Source organism: Trichosurus vulpecula, chromosome 5 (assembly GCF_011100635.1).
Source record: "Trichosurus vulpecula isolate mTriVul1 chromosome 5, mTriVul1.pri, whole genome shotgun sequence".
Classification (NCBI taxonomy): Eukaryota; Metazoa; Chordata; class Mammalia; order Diprotodontia; family Phalangeridae; genus Trichosurus; species Trichosurus vulpecula.
The window spans coordinates 193,678,569-193,699,474 of NC_050577.1; the positions used below are offsets into that span (position 1 = coordinate 193,678,569).

At 38.3% G+C, this 20,906-nt stretch overlaps 1 protein-coding gene and 1 non-coding gene across 4 annotated transcripts in view; both read left to right on the forward strand.

The window, feature by feature from the left end:
* Positions 1-20,906, forward strand: part of NCAPD2 (non-SMC condensin I complex subunit D2) — a 49,516-nt gene that overhangs the window by 2,963 nt on the left and 25,647 nt on the right. For all 3 annotated transcript variants that reach the window (XM_036761910.1, XM_036761909.1, XM_036761911.1), the window contains exons 3-9: positions 1,670-1,745; positions 2,083-2,141; positions 2,638-2,813; positions 3,151-3,290; positions 11,106-11,233; positions 11,565-11,688; positions 11,844-11,991. In XM_036761910.1, the coding sequence (XP_036617805.1) occupies positions 1,670-1,745; positions 2,083-2,141; positions 2,638-2,813; positions 3,151-3,290; positions 11,106-11,233; positions 11,565-11,688; positions 11,844-11,991 (851 nt within the window). The remainder of the gene's footprint in view (positions 1-1,669; positions 1,746-2,082; positions 2,142-2,637; positions 2,814-3,150; positions 3,291-11,105; positions 11,234-11,564; positions 11,689-11,843; positions 11,992-20,906) is intronic.
* LOC118852505 lies at positions 2,209-2,535 on the forward strand. The gene has a single exon (XR_005010577.1). It is a non-coding gene; the product is annotated as a small nucleolar RNA U85 (small nucleolar RNA).

Consider the following 20,906-nt stretch of genomic DNA (forward strand, 5'->3'; position numbering starts at 1 on the left):
GGATTAGGGAAAGGATATTTTAGGTTGGGGTACAGGAAGAACAGAAGGAGTAAGGGTAAAATGAACATTCTTTGGGTCAGAGACTCAGAAAATGTACCTGACTAGAACAAAGGGAGAATAAGAAAAAATAATGGGAAGTAAGGTTGTCAAATGAAGCCAGATAATGTAGGGCTTTCAAGAGCTAGGTGAGGCAGTTGGTATTTGAAGCAGCAGGGTCTTGAGGAGCAAAAGGATAAATGTGACAGCCCCATATAGACTCTATTGTAGTGGGAAAAGAGGCTAGAGGTAGGGAATCCAATTAGGAGACCATTACAATAATAGAACCTGAACATAATGGATTGAATTGGGAATGGAAAGCAAAAGGATGATATTTAGAAGGAAAAAACTACAGAATATGATGATAGATGCAGAGATGAAGAAAAGGGGGATGATTCCTTAGAAGGTGATCCCAAGGTTCCTTGCGTAGGGTCTTCCTGAAGGTCTTCCCCTCCCAGCTTGATTTTTTTCTTTTTTTTCTTCTAATTAAAGGAGCCATCCCTTGACTCAGTTCTTAAAGAGGCCTTAGCGTAAAAGGGCTAGGGTCTCCCATTGCATCCTGGGTCATTTCCAGTCATCCTGATAAGTATCTGGTCACTGGACCCAAATGGCTCTGGAGGAGGAAGTGAGGCTGGTGACCTTCAGCTGCAAGTCATGTCATCATTTCCCTGATATCATGGCCCTCTTCAAAAATGAACGACAAACACAACAAGTAGGCTGGTGATACTAATGAAAGAAATGGGGTAACAGGGAAGGGAAACCAGTTTTGTGGGATATCTAGATGATGAACTCAGTTTTGGATATGATTAGTTTAAGATGAATAGTTATTAGAGAGGTGGAAGAACAAGACTGAAGTTCATGTGAGAGGTCAGGGTCAAAGATGTTGATTTGGGAGATATGTGCCCAGAAATGATGGGTAAGCAACAGCAAGGGCTAGGTTGCAGCTGCGCAACATGATATGAATGTTACCTGGTTAGTGCTGGCAGTCAGTGAGGTAGCAGTACAAAGACTCAGAGGGGCGATCTGGCCTGACCTAACTCACATCTGACTTATGGCTCCTTGAATTGGGGAAAATAGTACCTACCTTTTTCTTCTTTCTTTCTTTCGTTATCCTCTTTCCCCCTCTGTTCTAACCTATATCAGATCACCGAAGTGGAAGGATAGGAGTACGATGCAGAGAGTAAGGGAGATATCAGTTCTACAGCTGTTTGGTGATTATCCCCATAGAGCGCTCTTGCTGTATTGAAGGCATCGTTGACCTGTCACTGTCAGGAGAGAAGTGGGACTTGAGGGCATAATCATCCTCCCAGTCCCCCGGAGCCAACAATCTAAGTGTCATCCTCAACTTTACACTCTCTCTCAGAAAGAGGTTTGTTCTTTGGCATGATGAGCTAAAGACTATTTCTCCAGCAGTAGCTAGAACCTATACCTGTTCTCTTGGACATCCATAGGGGACTTTAGCATAGAGGATCATAGCTTCAAATGTAGCCACATCTAGTCTATGCCAGCCAAGCCTATAACTCTTGTGTATCTACCAAAAAAAAATATGGAACTTGATTCTTTGCCCTCTCTGATGTGTAGATGGGACTCACTACCTAGGACATTTGATGGATTTCTGTCTTCTTCTTGGCAGTGTTCCAGGTTGCCTTCCGAACCCAGGGGCCTCTAGCTGTGTTGGAGCATTTTGACACTCTCTATAGCATATTACAGTAAGTGCCTTAGTTAACAATATCTTAAAAAGAAATGCTGCTGCCTATTTGTTCTTAAAATATTGCTAATGTACGTTTCTGCCACATTGTAAGTTATTCCTGAACTTCCAGATTATAGGCCCACTACTCTACAGTTCTGGGTATTTAATTGGAACTTTACTGATTGTCATTTATCTTTACAATAAGCCTATGGTTACCCTGGTTCTCTTGTGTAGTGTCATTTACCATTCCAAGCATTGGATTGCTTACATTTTAACCAGTTCTGTTAGTCTATTCTTGATCTTTGCTGGAATGTACTGTTCTGGTTCCTATCTTACTCCTTTCCTTTTTCTTGTAGTCATTTTCGAAGTATAGATCCTGACCTCAAGGAAGATGCCTTGGAATTCCTGATGAAAGGTGTTTATGGGGTAGGAGGGTAGGGACTTTGGAAGGTGGAGGCATCACTCTTTCCTGTACTCTAAGAGCCATATGATGATATCAAGGCTATTGTTACTTGGCTGGTCTGGTTGAGCCCTAGGACCCTGACCTTCCATTCAGGTCTGTAATCTTGGTGGGCAATACAGAGCTGTGTTTGTTTGCTGTAAGGGCAGACCAACAGGAAGTTCCACCTCTTTTGCTCCCATCTCCCCCTAAGGGGAGTGATCCTGGCTGCTACTGAAAGATGCTGGTAGCCAGAGTTGGGCAGAGGTAACAGGGCAAGCTTAGGGTATTGAGGTCCAGGGTCCCAGAAGGCTTAGCTTATGTTATAGCCACCAAGAGATGAGCACAGATCTTTGGTAATCTGATGGCTGAAGTGGGGTGAGGGGGGCGTGTCATGTGAGGTTGGAGTGAGTGAGTAAGTAGTGAATTCTGAAGGTGGTCATGGTTAACTCCCAGATCCTGCCCTTTGCAGTGGTATCTCGTCACTCCCAGGATCTCCCAGCTGTCCTAGATGACACAACTTTGAGTGTGTCAGATCGAAGTGCCCACCTCAATGCCCTCAAAATGAATTGTTATGCCCTGATCCGCTTCATGGAATCTTTTGAGGCTACCTCTAGCAAGACAAGCTTAATGGACCATGGAGGAAAGGTAATTTGAAACTCCTGGCCCTCTTGGTTGGGGAGGAGGGGTTGGGAGTGAGTGGAAGGGTAGAAAGGGAAGAGGAAAATTTCTATTCCAAAGTATCCTTTCTTACTGCATTCATTTCTAGTTGAAGGCACTATTGGGAGATGGCCAAGGGCATCCTAGTACAGACTTCTTTGACTAAAGTAGTACCTGTTCTTTGTATTTTATTGGAATTTTTAAAATTTCTCCTAGTATTACTTTATACTATAGCTTTCTTGGTGGCCTTTAGTTTGGATGCTTAAGCTGGCAAATCAGAGCTCCTCAGTTTTCTCCGATATAGTTTATTCTTCATTCCATTCAGGGTAAAAAGACTCGGACCAAGGCTCAGGGCTTTGATTGGGAAGAAGCAAGGAAGCCAATTCTCCAGATGCTAACACAGCTTCTGCAGCTAGACATTTACCGCTTGTGGAACCACTCAGTGGTTGAAGAAGAATTTGTCAGGTGAGTCATTGAGATGGAAGACAGGAACTGATGGAGCAGGTAGAGATTTTAAATCTCTGTTAACAGTTCTACCAAGTATGGGGGCTGGAGAACAATAGAGATTCTGTTCCTAGCTTTCTTTGTCACTCTCACTAAGTTTTCCCTTCAGAAAAACAAGGAGGTGTAATCATAGTCATATTTAGTTGTTGGAAGGAAGATTAGATAATGTTTCAAACATTTCTGACAGGTAAGGGCAGTTAGACCTCTCTGAACAGAGAACTTATTACTAACCAGAACCATCATGAGTTGTACATAACTAGGTAGAATTATTCATTGAAAGGGGCTCTTTAAAGCAGTGTTTGAGCTTTGCTGTGATCGCATTTGGTTCAAGGAGGGAATAACATACTCTGATAAGTATAGAAATCAAACTTGTCCTACAGGCAGTAGGAGAGGAAAGGGAAAAGAAAAGGGGGGAGGATGTGGTTAGGAGGGAGAGAAGAAGTAGCAAGGGGAAAAGGGTAAGATATGGGAGGGGTGTCACTAGGGAGGGAAAAATTGAGGAAGGCATTTGTCAAAAAGCAAAACTCTTGAGGAGTGGAAGGGAGAAGGGAGAAATAAAAGTATAAATGGGGGTGAAATAGGATGAAGAAAAAGACACATATAGTAATCATAACTGTGAATGTGAATGGGATGAACTCTTCCCATAAAACAGAAGCGGATAGCTGAATAGATTAAAAACCATAATCCTATAATATGTTGTTTACAGGAAACACATTTGAAACAAGGGCATACATATAGGTTAAAGGTAAAATCTGGAATAGAATATATTATGCTTCAGCTGAAGTAAAGGAGATAAGGAAGGAAACTATATCCAATAAAAGGCACCATAGACAATGAAGCAATATCATTATCATTACTTAACATATGAGCACCAAATGGTACAGCACACAGATTCTTAGAAGAGAAGTTAAGGGATTTACAGGAAGAAGTAGACAGCAAAACTTAACTAGTGGGAGACCTCAACCTCCCCCTCTCTGAATTTGATGAATCTAACCTCAAAATAAACAAGAAAGAAGTTAAGGTGGTGAATAGAATTTTAGAAAAAGTAGATATGATAGACCTCTAGAGAAAACTGAATGAGGATAGAAAGGAATAAACCTTTTTCTCAGTGGTACATGGCATATACACAAAAATTGACCATGTAGTAGGGCATAAAAACCACACAATCCAGTGCAGAAAGGCAGAAATAGTGCATCCTTTTTAGATCATGATGTAATAAAATTTATTTGTAATAAAGGCCCATGGAAAGATAAACTAGAAATTAATTGGAAACTAAATAATCTAATCCTAAAGAATGAGTGGATCAAAAAACAAATCATAGAAAGAATTAATAACTTCATTCAAGAGAGTGACAATAATGAGACAACATACCAAAACTTATGGGATGCAGCAAAAGCAGTTCTTAGGGGAAGTTTCACATCTCTAAATGCTTACAAGAACAAAATAGAGAAAAAGGAAATCAGTGAATTGGAATGCAACTGAAAAAGCTAGAAAAAGAACAAATTAAAAATGTCCAATTAAATACCAAATTAGAAATACTGAAAACCAAAGGGGAGATTAATAAAATTGAAATCCAAAAAACTATTGAACTAATAAGAAGAACCTAAGGAATGGTTTTATGAAAAAACCAATAAAATTGATAAACCTTTGGTCAAATTGATTAAAAAAAAGAAAGAAGAAAACCAAATTACAAGTATCAAAACGAAAAGGGTGAATTCACCTCCAATAAAGAAGAAATTAAAACAATAATTAGACATTATTTTTCCCAATTGTATGCCCATAAATTCATAGGGAAATGGATGAATATTTACAAAAATATAAATTTCTCAGGTTAACAGGAGAGGAAATAAAAAATCTAAATAACCCTGTCTCAGAAAAAGAAATTGAGCAAGCCATCATTGAACCCCCCTAGGAAAAAATCCCCACGGCCAGATGGATTTACACGTGAATTCTATAAAACATTTAAGGAACAATTAATTCTCATACTTTATGGACTATTTGGGAAAATAGGCAAAGAAGGAGTCCTACCAAATTCTTTTTATGACATAAATATGGTAGTAATACCTAAACCAAGAACAGTCCAAACAGAGAAAGAAAATTATAGACCAATTTCCGCAATGAATATTGATGCAAAAATTTTAAATAAAATATTAGCAAAAACATTGTAGCAACTTAGCATGAGAATAATACACTATGACCAGGTAGGATTTATTCCAGGAATGCAAAGCTGGTTCAATATTAGGACAACTGTCAGCATAATTGACCATATCAACAACAAAACTAGCAGAAACCATATGATTATCTCAATAGATGTAGAAAAAGGTTTTCACAAAATACAACACCTATTCCTATTAAAAACACTAGAAAGCATGGGAATAAACAGTCTTCCTTAAAATTATAAGTAGCATCTACGTAAAACCATCATCAAGCATTATATGTAATGGGGATAAGCTAAATGCATTTTTAATAAGATTAGGAGTGAAACAAGTATGTCCATTATCACCCCTATTATTCACTTGGATACTAGAAATGTTAGCTTTAGCAATAAGAGAAGAAAAAGAAACTGAAGGAATTAGAATAGGCAAAGAAGAAACTAAGTTATCACTTTTTGCAGATGATTTGATGATTTGCTTAGAGAATTCTGGAGATTCAAGTAAAAAACTACTTGAAATAATAAATAACTTTAGCAAAGCTTCAGGATATAAAATAAACCCACATAAATCCTTAGTATTCCTATATATTACTAACAAAGCCCAACATCAAGAGATAGAAAGAGAAATTCCAATTAAATTCACTGTAGACAGAGGCGGAGCCAAGATGGCGGCTGGAAAGCAGGGACTTGCTTAAGGTCTCCCCTAAATCCCTTCAAACACCTGCAAAAAATGGCTCTGAACAAATTCTAGAGCTGCAGAACCCAAGAAATAGCAGAGGGAAGCAGGTCTCCAGCCCAGGACTGCCTGGATGGTCGCTGGGAAGGGTCAATCGCATGGTGCTGGGAGCAAAGCGCAGCCTAGCATGGGGTGCGCCAGGACAGACCAGACTGGGAGTCCACCGGAGCAGGCCTTAGGGCCGTGAATCATTGAGCTGTGGCAGTTATTACCGGACTTCTCAACCCACAAACACCAAAGACCACAGAGCAGGTTAGTAGGTAAACTACTACATCGGGGTTAGGGAGCAGTCTGGCCACCAGCCCTGGGGGTGGCGGAGGTGGTGCAGCAGTGGAGCTCCAGCATCAGCTGCTTCTGGAATCCCTGGCTCACACGGTGGGAGGAAACAAGTGGCAGACAAGAGAAGGAATGCAGGGTTTGCTTTGCCCTGCTTGGATCTGGGTCACAATCCTGGTTGGCGATTATTGGGGGAAGGGGAGTGCTGCTGCGGCAGAGTTTGCAGTGACAGTGGAGTAGAGGTAGCTCTGCAAACAGCACCACAAGGCCCCTAAAGCTTGGGACAAAGTGCTCTTTACTCTACAAGCAGTCATACCCTGACAAAAAGCTCAAAGGTCAAGTAGTTGGCTGGGAACATGGCTAGGCAGCGAAAAAGGACACAGACTCAGACTCGGACTCTAAAATCTTTTTTTTTGGTGACAAAGAAGAGCAAAACATACAGCCAGAAGTCAACAAAGTTAAAGAGCCTACATCAAAAGCCTTCAAGAAAAATATGAGTTGGTCTCAGGCCATGGAAGAGCTCCAAAAGGATTAGGAAAAGCAAGTAAGAGAAGTAGGGGAAATATTGGGAAGAGAAATGAGAGTGATGCAAGAAAGCTATGAAAAACAAGTCAACAACTTGCCAAAGGAGACCCAAAAAAATACTGAAGAAAATAACACCTTAAAAAATAGACTAATCCAAATGGCAAAAGAGCTCCAAAAAGCCAATGAGGAAAAGAATGCCTTAAAAGGCAGAATTAGCCAAATGGAAAAGGAGGTCCAAAAGACCACTGAAGAAAATACTACCTTAAAAATTAGATTGGAGCAAGTGGAAGCTAGTGACTTTATGAGAAATCAAGATATTATAAAACAGAACCAAAGGAATGAAAAAATGGAAGACAATTTGAATATCTCATTGGAAAAACCACTGACATGGCAAATAGGTCCAGGAGACATAATTTAAAAATTATTGTACTATCTGAAAGCCATGATCAAAAAAAAGAGCCTAGATATCATCTTTCAAGAAATTATCAAGGAAAACTGCTCTGATATTCTAGAGCCAGAGGGTAAAATAGAAATTGAAAGAATCCACTGATCACCTCTTGAAAAAGATCCCAAAAAGAAAACTCCTAGGAATATTGTAGCGAAATTCCAGAATTCCCAGGTCAAGGAGAAAATACTGCAAGCAGCCAGAAAGAAACAATTTGAGTATTGTAGAAACAAAATCAGGATAACACAGGATCTAGCAGCTTTAAGGGATCAAAGGGCTCAGAATATGATATTCCGGAAGTCAATGGAGCTAGAATCAAAACCAAGAATCACCTACCCAGCAAAACCAAGTATCATGCTCCAAGGCAAAATATAGATTTTCAATAAAATAGAGGACTTTCAAGCTTTCTCAGTGAAAAGACCAGAGCTGAATAGAAAATTTGACTTTCTAACACAAGAATCAAGGGAATCATGAAAAGGTAAACGAGAAAGAAATCATAAGTGACTTACTAAAGTTGAACTGTTTCATTTACATTCCTACATGAAAAGATGATATGTGTAATTCATGAGACCTTTCTCAGTATTAGGGTAGTTGAAGGGAATGTACATATATATAGACAGAGGGCACAGGGTGAGTTGAATATGAAGGGATGATATCTAAAAAAATAAAATTAAGGGATGAGAGAGGAATATATTGAGAGGGGGAAATTGAGAGATAGAATGAGGTAAATTATTTCACATAAAAGTGGCAAGAAAAAGCAGTTCTGTTGGAAGGGAAGAGGGGGCAGGTGGGGGGGAATGAGTGAATCTTGCTCTCATCGGATTTGACTTGAGGAGGGAATAACATACACACTCAATCGGGTAGCTTACCCCACAGGAAAGTAGGGGGAAGGGGATAAAAAAGGGGAGATGATAGAAGGGAGGGTAGATAGGGGGAGGAGGAAATCAAAAGCAAACACTTTTGAAAAGGGACAGGGTCAAGGGGGAAAACTGAATAAAGGGGGACAGGATAGGATGGAGGGAAATATAGTTAGTCTTTCACAACATGAGTATTGTGGAAGTGTTTTACATAATGATACATGTGTAGCCTATGTTGAATTGCTTGCCTTCTCAGGGAGGGTGAGTGGGAAGGGAAGAGGGGAGAGAATTTTGAACTCAAAGTTTTAAAAGCAGATGCTCAAAAGAAAAAGTTGTTTTTGCATGCAACTGAGAAATAAGATATATAGGGAATGGGGCATAGAAATCTATCTTGCCCTACAAGAAAGTAAAGGGAAAGGGGATGGAGAGGAGTGGGGTGACAGATGGGAGGGCTGGCTGGGGAACAAGGCAGTCAGAATATGTGCCATCTTGGAGTGGGAAAGGGTAGAAATGGGGAGGAAAATTTGTAACTCAAAATCTTGTGGAAATCAATGTTGAAAACTAAAATATTAAATAATAAAATAATTGTTAAGAGAAAAAAAATAAAAGTTACTGTAGCCAATATAAAATATTTGAGAGGCTATCTGTCAAGACTAACCCAGGACCTATATGAACACAGTTACAAAACACTTTCTCATACAAATAAAGTCAGATCTAAATAAATGGAAAAACATCAGTTACTCATCATAAGGCTGAGCTTATATAATAAAAATGACAATTTTACCTAAATTAATTTGCTTATTCAGTGCCATACCAATCAAAATACCAAAAAATTATTTTACAGAGCTAGATAAAATAATAACAAAATTCATCTGGAAGAACAAAAGGTTCAGATTATCATGGGAATTAATGAAAAGAAATGCTAGGGAAGGTGACCTAGCTATACCAGATATTAAACTTTATTATATAGCATCAGTCATTAAACCTGTTTGGTATTGGCTAAGAAACAGAGTGGTGGATCAGTAGAATAGGTTAGGTACACAAGACACAATAGTCAATAACTATAGCAATCTACTCTTTGATAAACCCAAAGAATCCAGCTTCTGGGTTAAGAATTAACTATTTCACAAAAACTGCTGGGAAAACTAGAAAATAGTATGGCAGAATCTGGGCATAGACCAATATCTTATACCATAAACCAAAATAAAGTCAAAATGTGTTCATGATTTAGGAATAAAGGCTGATACTATAAACAGTTTGGGAGAGCAAGGAATAGTTTACCTGTCAGATTTATGAGAAAGGGAAGAATTCACGACCCAACAAGAGATAGAGAGCATTACAAAATGCAAAATGGAGAATTTTGATTATGTTTAATTGAAAAGTTTTTGTACAAAGCCAATGCAACAAAGATTAGAAGGGAAGCAGAAAATTGGGAAAGAATCTGTACAATCAGTGTCTCTGATAAAGGCCTCTTATCTAAAATATACAGGGAACTTGAGTCACATTTGTAGGAATACAAGTCATTCCCCAATTGAGAAATGGTCAAAGGATATGAACAGGCAGTTTTCAGAGGAAGAAATTAAAAATATCTATAGTCATGTGAAAAAAAATGCTCCAAATCGCTATTGATTAGAGAAATGCAAATCAAAACAACTCTTAGGTAACACATCTCTCATGGCAGATTGGCTAACTTGACAAAACAGGAAAATCATAAATGCTGGAGAGGATGTGAGAAAATTAGAACATTGTTATATTGTTGGTGGAGTTGTGAACTGATCCAGCCATTCTGAAGAGCAATTTGGAACTATGCCCAAAGGTCCATAAAAATGTGTATACACTTTGACCCAGCAATACCACTTCTAGGGCTGTATCCCAAAGAGATCACACAAGGGGGAAATGGACCAGTATGTACAAAAATACTTATAGTAGCTTATTTTGTAGTGGCAAAGAATTGGAAATCAGGGGGATGCCCATCAACTGGGGAATAGCTAAACAAATTGTGGTATATGAGTGTAATGGAATACTATTGTGCTATAAGAAATAAGGAGCAGACAGACTTCATTATAACCTGGAAAGACATCTATGAACTGAGGCTGAGTGAGGGGAGCAGAACCAGGAGAAGATTACAGACACAGTATCTGTAAGGACTAACTTCAGTAGACTTGGCTCTTCTCATCAATGCAAGGTTCAAAGACAGCTCCAAAAGACTCATGATGGAAAAAGCTGTTCACATCCAGAAAAGTTATTATGGAGTCTGAATGCAGATTCAGGCCAACTATTTGCTCCCTTTTTTTTCCTCTTCTTTTTTGGTTTTGTTTCTTCTTTCTCATGATTCATTCCATTGGTTATAACTCTTCTTTACAACTGGACTATTATGTAAATAAGTTCATGTGAAGGTATATGTAGAATCTATATTGGATTACATGCTGCATTGGGGGAGAGAAAATTTGGAACTCAAAAACTTATGGAACTGAGTGTTGTAAACTAAAAATAAAAAATAAATTTAAAAACAAAAAGATAGAAGCTTTTCCCATCCTTAGCATCAGACATTTATTAAAGCTAGTACTCATTTTAACAGTTCATAAGGGAAGCACAGGACTGAGGGTAGGAAAGTTGGAGAGAAAGCTGTGAAGGGAGGGAGGCCAGAAAAGTCAGGCTGCTGCTGGTAGAGGTGGCAATGGAGTGAATGAGGCAGGGTCTAGGAATTGTTCTGACAAGGAGCTATTATTTCCTCCCACTTCACTGCCTTATGTCTCATCAATTGTAATATGTTCCATTCTCTTAGTCTGCTAACAGGCTGCTGCTACCGACTTCTTGAGAACCCCAGCATTAGCCACCAGAAGAACCGTCCAACTAGGGAAGCCATCACCCACCTCCTTGGAGTAGCTTTGACACGCTACAACCACATGCTCAGTGAGTAACCCTTCTCCTTCAAACAGCTTCCCTAGTGAGGCGACTGGGGTCTTGGTGGATAGAGCACTGGGCTGGCAGTGAGGAAACCCAAGTTAAAATCTGGCTTTGAACACTTTTAACTTTGTGACCCTGGGTAAGTCATTATACTTCTGTCTCCCTCAGTTTCCTCATGTGTAAAATGAAGAAACTGAAACAACCCTTGCAGGGTTGTTGGAAGGTGAAAATGTCATACTTGTAAAGTGCTTGCTAATCGTAGAGCACTATATGCATGTTAGCTATTATCACTATTAGCTATCCACTCCTGAATTTCTGACCTCAAGTTTTTGGACAGGTGCTACCTTAAAAATCATCCAGATGTTGCAGCACTTTGAGCACCTGGTATCTGTGTTGGTGGCAGCTGTGAGTCTTTGGTCAACTGAGTATGGAATGAAAAGCATAGTAGGAGAAATTGTAAGGTAAGATCCTTAATTCTCTTAGCCATATAAGAAAGACATTTGAAGCATGGAATCAGGAAACTTGTGACCTGAATTTCCTTTAGATAGCTGATCTCTCAGACCCTCGTCCATTAGCTAGGTTTTGTTAAGGCCTAACTGCTTTTTTGCCCACATAGAGAAATTGGACAAAAGTGCCCTCAGGAATTAAGCCGTGACACTTCAGGAGCTAAGGGCTATGCCAGTTTCCTGACAGAGTTAGCAGAACAAGTACCAACTGTTATGATGTCCAGCATGAGTGTCTTATTGGATCACTTGGATGGAGAGGTAGGTTGGCCCTTGAGGATCTCTAATGCTTATTTGGGGAGATAATTTAACTCCTGTGGAAAGAGTATCTTATTTCTTTAGAGATGCCTTCATTGGCAAGAAGTGGGATTGTCTGGGTTTTGTGGTATAGGAAAAACAGTTACCCGGAATTCCCTTGTTTATAGAAGCAGCAAATTAACTAGTGAAGGGGTGCCAGATCAGCCTCACTACTTTTCCCTTTGCTACATTAGATATCCAGATCTGCTAGGGGGAGATAGCAGTTCTTGTCCAGCAAGAATGACTCAGCTCTGGCTCTGGATCTCATCCCTTCCTCAAGCTGAGGCTTCTTGCTGCCATCTGGCCTGCCTAGTTTGCTCCAAACAATGAGCTTTTTCAGATTCCCCCACCCCCAGTCTTTTCAGTTCCACATTCTCTCCCTCCTCCTATCCCCTCCAATTGAGAAGGCAAAAAAATACAAAATCCATTACAAATATGAAGAAAATAAGAGAAAATTTTCATTCTGTAGCTTCCTGTGCAATACCCAAGAAAAGCCCTAACCAGAGGTTCTTATCCTTTTTGGTCATGGACCTTTGGCAATCTGGTGAATCTTATGGACCCTTTCTCAAAATCATGTTTTTAAATGCATAAAATAAAACCATTACAGAGATACCCAGTTATATCAAAATACAGTTATCAAAATTCTCGTTAGAAGTTCACAGATCCCAGGTCAAGAACCACTGCCCTAGGCAAAGGTAAAATCCAATTTCCATGCAACTGTAATGAATGTCAACATTGAACATTACCCAAAATAAACTACTTTGACTTCTTATGAAAAACTGGGGGGAAAAAAGAACCAATGCCCTAAAACCAGAATGCTGGTTACCACCAAGCCTAGTCACAAATTTGCTTCACAAACTAAAGCAGATCATAACTCTCTCTGTTTCCTTGTCAGTAAAATGGGAATAATTATTCTATATAAAGAATTTTAGACCCCCCATGAGAGGTGGGCCAAGTAATAGCTGCTACTAGTATACTCTTATTTGTCTTTCAGATGTGTGTTCAGTTCAGCAAATATTTATTAAGTCCTGACATGTGCAAACCTTTGTAGTAGGCCCCAGGTTTCTAAACCAAAATAGCGTCTGTCCTCCAAGATATGCATTCTATTGGGAAGACCACAGCACACACAACAGGATAGCCCAAGTGTATTGAGGCAAGAGAGAGCTGTACTAGGGGGTGGGGGACAGGAGGTCCCTGGGGCCTTAATGACAGATACCCTTCCTGCGAGCCCTTACAAGGTGCATGCCAGGCATGGGGATGGCTTAATGCAGATGCAGGAGGGCTAGAGATGGGGTATCTGAACTGGGCGTTGCAGGGCTTGTTGATCTTCACCCCTTAGCAGCAAAAGCTTTCTTTTGTGGGAAGTCAGTGGCCTCACAAGCAAAATGAAAGAGAACCCATGTTCAACATGTACATTTATGATGAAGCTGAGCTTGTTGGGATGAATGTTGGTGTGCAGTAAGTTGGCTCCTGGTGTCATGGCAAGATGAGGAGCACAGCTGCTTCTTAGGGCCCACACACATTCCCATCTGTGGTCTGTTCCATAAGGCCTCAGTGTCTGACTCTACGCCCATGCTGGATGTTGATATCTACCAGTACTCCATACCAATAGCTGGGATGTGTATGCATAAGGAACACAGTAACCTTGGGGAGAGTTTTGGTCTTTCTGGATATACAGAAAGGAACCTTAGCCTCTTAGTAGGCTATGATGTTCTGATCAGAACTACCACCCCGCTACACACACATCCACTTCAAAGACGTACATACATGTATTCACCACAGAGCTTGTAGAATCAGAAGCCAAACTTAAAATTTACCTTGATAATGAATGTGGGGCCAGGTCTTTGAAGAGACTCTTATCTGCCCTAAGTTTAGGCCTGTGATAGGGAGAAAGAATTTTCAGATGGTTGATAAAGTTGGTTGATTTCAATTGGTTCAGGTAAAGTCACCAATAAGGTGACTTTGTAGTTTTTTGCCAACAATAGGGACAGGAGGAAACTTAAGAATACAAGGTCAGGGAACTGAGCCAAATTTATAGGAATACAAGTCATTCCCCAATTGAGAAATGGTCAGAGTATATGAACAGGCAGTTTTCAGAGGAAGAAATTAAAGATATCTGTAGGCATATGAAAAAATTCTCTAAATCACTATTGATTAGAGAAATGCAAATCAAAACAACATCACATATCTCCTGTCAGGTTGGCTAAAATGACAAAAAAGGAAAATGAGAAATGCTGGTGAGGATTTGGGAAAATTGGAACATTGATACATTGTTAGTGGAGTTGTGAACAGATACAGCCACTTTGGAGAGCAATTTGGAACTATGCCCAAAGGGCTATAAAAATGTACATACCCTTTGACCCAGCAATACCACTCCTAGGGCTATATCCCAAAGAGATCACACAAGTGGGAAAGGGACCTGTATGTACAAAAATATTTATAGCAGCTCTTTTTGTGGTGGCAAAGAATTGGAAATCAAGGGGATACCCATCAATTGGGGAATGGCTGAACAAGTTGTGGTATATGAATGTAATGGAATACTATTGTGCTATAAGAAATAGGGAAGATACAGACTTCATAATACCCTGGAAAGACCTACATGATCTGATGCTGAGTGAGAGGAGCAGAACCAGGAGAACATTATACACAACCACGGACATATTGATTCTGTGGTGACTAACTTTGATAGACCTGGCTCTCCTCAGCAATACAAGGCTCAAAGACAGCTCCAAAGGACTCATGATGGAAAAAGCTAGCTACATCCAGAGAAAGAACTGTGGACTCTGAATGCAGATTGAGGCAAACTATTTGCTCTCTCTTTTTTTTTTTCCTCCTTTTTTTTTTGGTTTTGTTTCTTCTTTCTCATGATTCATTCCCTTGGTCATAAATCTTTGCAACTTGACTATTGTGTAAATAAGTTTAATGTGAAGGTTTATGTAGAATCTATATCGGACTGCATGCCATCTTGGGTGGGGAGGAGGGAGGGGAAGGAAGGGAAGAAAATTTGAAACTCAAGAACATGTACAACTAAGTGTTGTAAACTAAAAATAAAAAATCTAATTAAAAAATAAAATTAAAAACATAAGACATCCAAATTAAATATAAAACTTGCTTAGCAATTATTTACATTTGATAAATTTCAATACATTGAATAACTTTTCAGTTACTCTAAGTCCCTAGCAGGACTCTTTTAATAAAAATATTTGTATTAGTCAAGAATACAGGGTCAATGGAAAACAAGAAACAACTGCGATATCTTCTTTTTAAATGTAAAAACCACACAAATTGTGTGTGTGTGTGTCTATTCAAGTACAACTGAGTTTCTGAATAAAATCATTCAAATGATAAAGCATATATGCTTACAGCAAATTAACAAAATTATTCATCTGGCATGAGAAGGGACCTCAAAGGCTAGTACGATATTCTCATTTTACAAAGGTGGAAGCCAAGGCCAAGGGAGGTTAAGTGACTTGGCTATGGTCATGGATGTAGTAAGTATTGGAGTTGAGATTTGGATGTAAGGCCATTAACACTGGAGCCAGTGATCTTTCCACTCTACTATGCTCCTCTATCTGGTTTGTCTCTTGTTAGATCTCCTTGTTTAGAGGCTTGTTTTACTAACGTTTTTGCATTTCTCCCACTGTGGAATAGGCTAGTTTAACAGAGAAGCAAAGACTTCTAATAGAAACAAGCAGGTACAAGGGTTATTTTTAGGTTCTTTGTGGGAGTGTAGAGTGGAACAGATGTAGGTTTTTTCTTGCTCTTTTATCTTGACCACAGTAAAATTATACACAGTGACCTGAGAGAAGGAACAAGGAAGCACTAAAGAAGGTGGTCATTAATGCAGTGTCTTAAGGTCAGAAACATGTTTCCATGAGTACAAGAAGAGATTTAGAATAAAGGGAAGTTTCTTGATAATGAAGTGAGGATTGTTGAGGTCCCTGTGGAAAGGTAGGATATAGGAGGAAAAGGGATGAGGGATTGATAAAGTTAAGCTGGATAGGGACAAGAGCATGGAGAGGTGTAGCAGGGGAAAGGGGCTGAATCACCCAGATGAAAGAAATAGGAGATGAGTTTGCCATCTATAAGAAGGAGAAAGAAGCAGTTGTTGTGTTCTTACCCTATGGCATCCTGTGATTTAATGACCAGTTACTAGCGTGGTTGCCTGATGTATGTTTTGAAACGTTCGTTAAATTGAATGTGTGATTTTGACAAAAAAGAACATTGTTGCACCATCAGTTCAGCTTTTCCCCATTCTCCTTTCTGAAAGAGTAATGCCTATCTAAGATTTATTTTTTTACCATGATCAGTTAGGAAGGGTGAGCATTGCATTGCTACATAGAAGTCAAAGAACAAGCTAAAACATCATGCCACTGATTAAAAGTGTGACTTTGATATGACACCCATCCCATTACCATACAATACAAGAATTGTATTGTTTTTAGTAGTGTCTTGGAGCCTTTTATTCTTGACATCAAAATCATCCATAAGTTTTCCCTCGTGATGAAGAAAAATAGTAAAGCAAAACCAGGCAGTAAATTCTGATAACATGTGACATTCTGCCTTGTAGTCCTCCATCCTTATCCAGAGGTAAAAAAAATATTTCATTGTTTGTTCTCTCTCTTGCAATTGAGCTGAACTCAGTGTTTTCATTTATATTATTGCAGTCATATATATTGATCTCACTTAAGTCTTCATCAATCCATACAAGTCTCTGAATTTTTCTCTGAATTCCTCATGTTTGTCATTCCTTAAGAGTATAATATTCCATCATTCATGTATCACAGTCAATGGCCAAGTACTTCCTTTACAGTTTTTTGTACCACAAAAAGGGGCACCAACAAATATTTACTCACAAGCATTTTTGACATGCTCCTAATTATGCTCACATCCATGTCTGCCTTTCCCCAAGTATTGTCTTTTCTTGTGTGTGTGGAGACTATTAAGGATCAGAACTATGCAGTCAAATATTTATATAGGACCCAGGGCCTGTAGCCTCTCTGGCTAGGTTATACATATAAAGACTGTTTGCCTCTTCCTGGCCCTAGAACTAACCCATTCCGCATATGCCCAATACAGCTGACTCAGATAATCTACATTTAAGTATCCTTTTCCCCTTAGTCAGTATCCACTAAGCAGATCTGTATTCTGTCTTCTTATATTCCATTCTATCTTAATTCAACCAGGAATTGCTACACACTACCTCACAAAGCACCCAAGTTCCATAAATTTAATCATTAGTATCAAGAGCCTGTCTTCTTAACTTGGATGGAGGAAAAAGGGCTGGGGGTGGCCCTCTTTACCTGTGAAAGATGTTTGGTATAGTTATAGTGTTTTTCCCCCCTCAGTTTTAAAGAATAATTTGTCTTATAAGTAGATATTATTCACTTGTAAATACATATGACTCAGCATTTTTCCCCTTTGGTGTAGTTCCTTTATAGCTAGTTCAGTTTCATTTGCTTTTGTTTAATTACCTTTATGCAATTTTTAAAAATTTTAATATTTTATTTTTCCCAATTATATGTAAAAAAATTTTAACCACCTTTTTTACAGTTTTGACTTTCAAATTCTCTCCTGTTCCACACTCTACCAAACTTCTTTTATAAGTAAATACCTAAGCCAGGAAAAGATAAAGCAAAGAAATAGCTACAAACCAATATCACTAATTCTTTTTTTTTTCAATATCACTAACTTTGATTCAAAAATTTTAAATAAAATATTGATAAAAGGAATGAAAATCCTGAAGAGCACTGGCTTCCTGTCTCTTAAGGTTGTATTTGCTGGAAGACATAGCATCCCTTTCTTCCTCTTCTTAGCTTCCACCCAGCCCAAGGTTTAGAAAAGACAGGCCCTTGATACCAGTGATCCCCAGAAGACAAGCAATTTGATAAAGGTTGTACATGTGCAGTCATGCAAAACATTTCTATATTAGTCAAGTTGTTAGAAAAAAAGAGACAAAAACAAGGGAAAAAAGCAAAACATCAGTATGCTTTGATCTGCCTTTGGATTCCATCGGTTCTTTCTGTGGAGGTATACAGTGTCATTGTACAATATTGCTGTTACTGTGTACAATGTTCTCCTATTTCTGCTCACTTCACTTTGCATCAGTTCAAGTCAGTCTTTCCAGGTGTTTCTGAAATCTGCCTGCTCAGCATTTATTATAGTACAATAGTATTGCATCACAATTTATCCAGTCATTCCCCAATTGATGGGTTTCCCCTCAATTTCTAATTCTTTTCCAGTATAAAAAGAACTGCTATAGATATTTTTGTACATTTGTTCTTTTCCCTTTTCTTTGATCTCTTTGCAATATCTACCAGTGCTATTGAGGGGCCAAAGGACTATGTATGCACAGCTTTATAGTCCTTTGGGCATAGTTCTAAATTGCTGTTTAGGATAGTTGAATCAGTTTACCACTCCACCAACAGTTTATTAGTGTCCCATTTTCCCCACATTCTTTCCTTTGTCATTTTCCTTTTCTGTTATATTAGCCAATCTATTAGGTGTGAGATGGTACCTCAGAGTTATTTTAGTTTACCTTTCTCTAATCAATAGTGATTTAGAGCATTTTTAGCCCTAAATAGCTTTAATTTCTTCATCTGAAAACTGCCTGTTCATATCCTTTTACAATTTATCAGTTGGGGAATAACTCATATTCTAATAAATTTGAATTAGTCCTCTATATATTTGAGAGATGAGTCCTTTATCAGTGTATCAGTAAGGTGACAATCACAATATAGATGATAATTGTCGAAATGCCTGTGTGGTTCTATATCGCAAAATATACGAGACTCTCCACAGAGAAGATAGAAATAAACCATTTATTCAGACACCAGAGAACCAGATCCCATAAGCCATCTACCCAATCCCTCACAGCAGCAAAGAATTCAATACACAACATCACAGCATGGATCCTCGCCATCCCAAAACCATCCACCCACCTGCTGGGGCCTTCCCAAAAACTAACTCACCCACAGACACCACAGTCTGCTCTTTCCCTGAGCTCTGTCGTAACTGCTGTCTCAGTATTTCCTGTGACACAACTTCCTTTTCCTCTCATCAAGCTCCTCTCACCACGTGACTTAGGCTTCCTGTGACATAAGCAGGTCACGTGGGCTATTAATGGGTATGAAAGATCTTTAAATCTAAATTGCTATTACAATCAGAGATGCTTGTTTTTTTTAAATTTTCCAGTTTTCTGCTTTCCTTCTAACCTTGGCTGCAATCCTTTTGTTTGCACAAAAACTATTTAATTTAATATAATCAAAATTACCCATTTTATATCTTAATATGTTCTCTAACTTGTTCAATAATAAATCCTTCCCTTCTCTGTAAATCTGACAGGCAAACCATTCCATGTGTCCCCCATTTGCTTATGGTATCACTCCTCGTATCTAAATCATGTACCTATTTTAACCTTATCTTAGTATACGCTGTAAAATTTGACTTATGCATAATTTCTGTCAAACTGCTTTCCACTTTTCCCAGGAGTTTTTGTCAAATAGTAAGCTCTTGTCCTCAAAATCTGGATCTCTGCATTTATCAAACACAAGACTACTGTGGTTGTCTCCTACTGTGTATTGTCTATTAATTTATTCTGCTGATCTACTACTCTTTTTCTTAGCCAGTACCAGGTTGTTTTGATGATTACCACTTTGAAATACAGTTTGAGATCTGGTACAGCTGACCACCTTCCTTCACATTTTTTTCATTAATTCCGTTTACATTCTTGACCTTTTTTTCTTCCATATGAATTTTATTACTTTTTCTTGTTCTATAAAATACTTTTTTACTAGTTTAATTGATATGACACTGAAAAAGCAAATTAATTTAGGTTTAATTGTTGCCTTTTTTATGTTGGCTTGGCCTAACCATGAGCAATTAATATTTTTTCAATTGTTTAAATCTGACTTTATTTGTATGAAAAGTGTTTTGTAATTGTGTTCACATAGTTCCTGTTTTTATCTTGTCAGGTAGACTCCCAAGTATTCTATGTTGTCTACAATTATTTTAAATGGAATTTCTCTTTCTGTCTTTTAGTGATGGACTTTGTTGATAGTATATTGAAATGTTGGTGATTTATCTGGGTTTATTTTATATATTAGTTAATTCTCTAGGCTTCTCCAAGGATGCCACTATATCATCTGCAAAAGTGACTGTTTTGTTTCCTCATTGTGTATTTTTATTCCTTCAATTTCTTTTTCTTGTCTTACTGCTATAGCTAATCTTTTTAGTACAATATTGAATAATAATGGTGAGAAGAGACATCCTTGCATTACCCCTATCATATTGGATAGACTTCTAGCTTAACCCCATTAAAGATAATACTTGCTGTTGGTTTTAGATAAATACTACTTATCATTTTAAGGAAAGCATCATTTATTCCTTTACTTTTAGTAGGAATGAGCGTTGTATTTTGACAAAAGCTTTTCCTGCATCTATTGAGAAAATCATATGGTTTTTGTTGGTTTTGTTATGATATGGTCAGTTATGCTGATAGTCTTCGTAATACTGAACCAGCCCTACATTCCAACCTGGTCACAGTGTATGATCCTTGTGATATATTGCTGTATTTTATTTAAGTAATTTATTAAAAATTGTTGCATCAATAAGCATTAGGGAAATTGGTGTCTAGTTTTCTTTCTGTTTTCACTCTTCCTGGTTTAAGTATCAGCACCATATTTGTGTCAGAAAAGGAATTTGATAGGACTCCTTCACCTCTTTTTCCAAATAGTTTATATAGTATTGGAATTAATTGTTCTTTAAATATTTGGTATAATTCACTTGTGAATGCATCCAGTCCTGGGGATGTTTTCTTAAGGACCTCACTGATGGTTTGTTTAATTTCTTTTCTAGAAGAGGATTATTTATGTATTCTT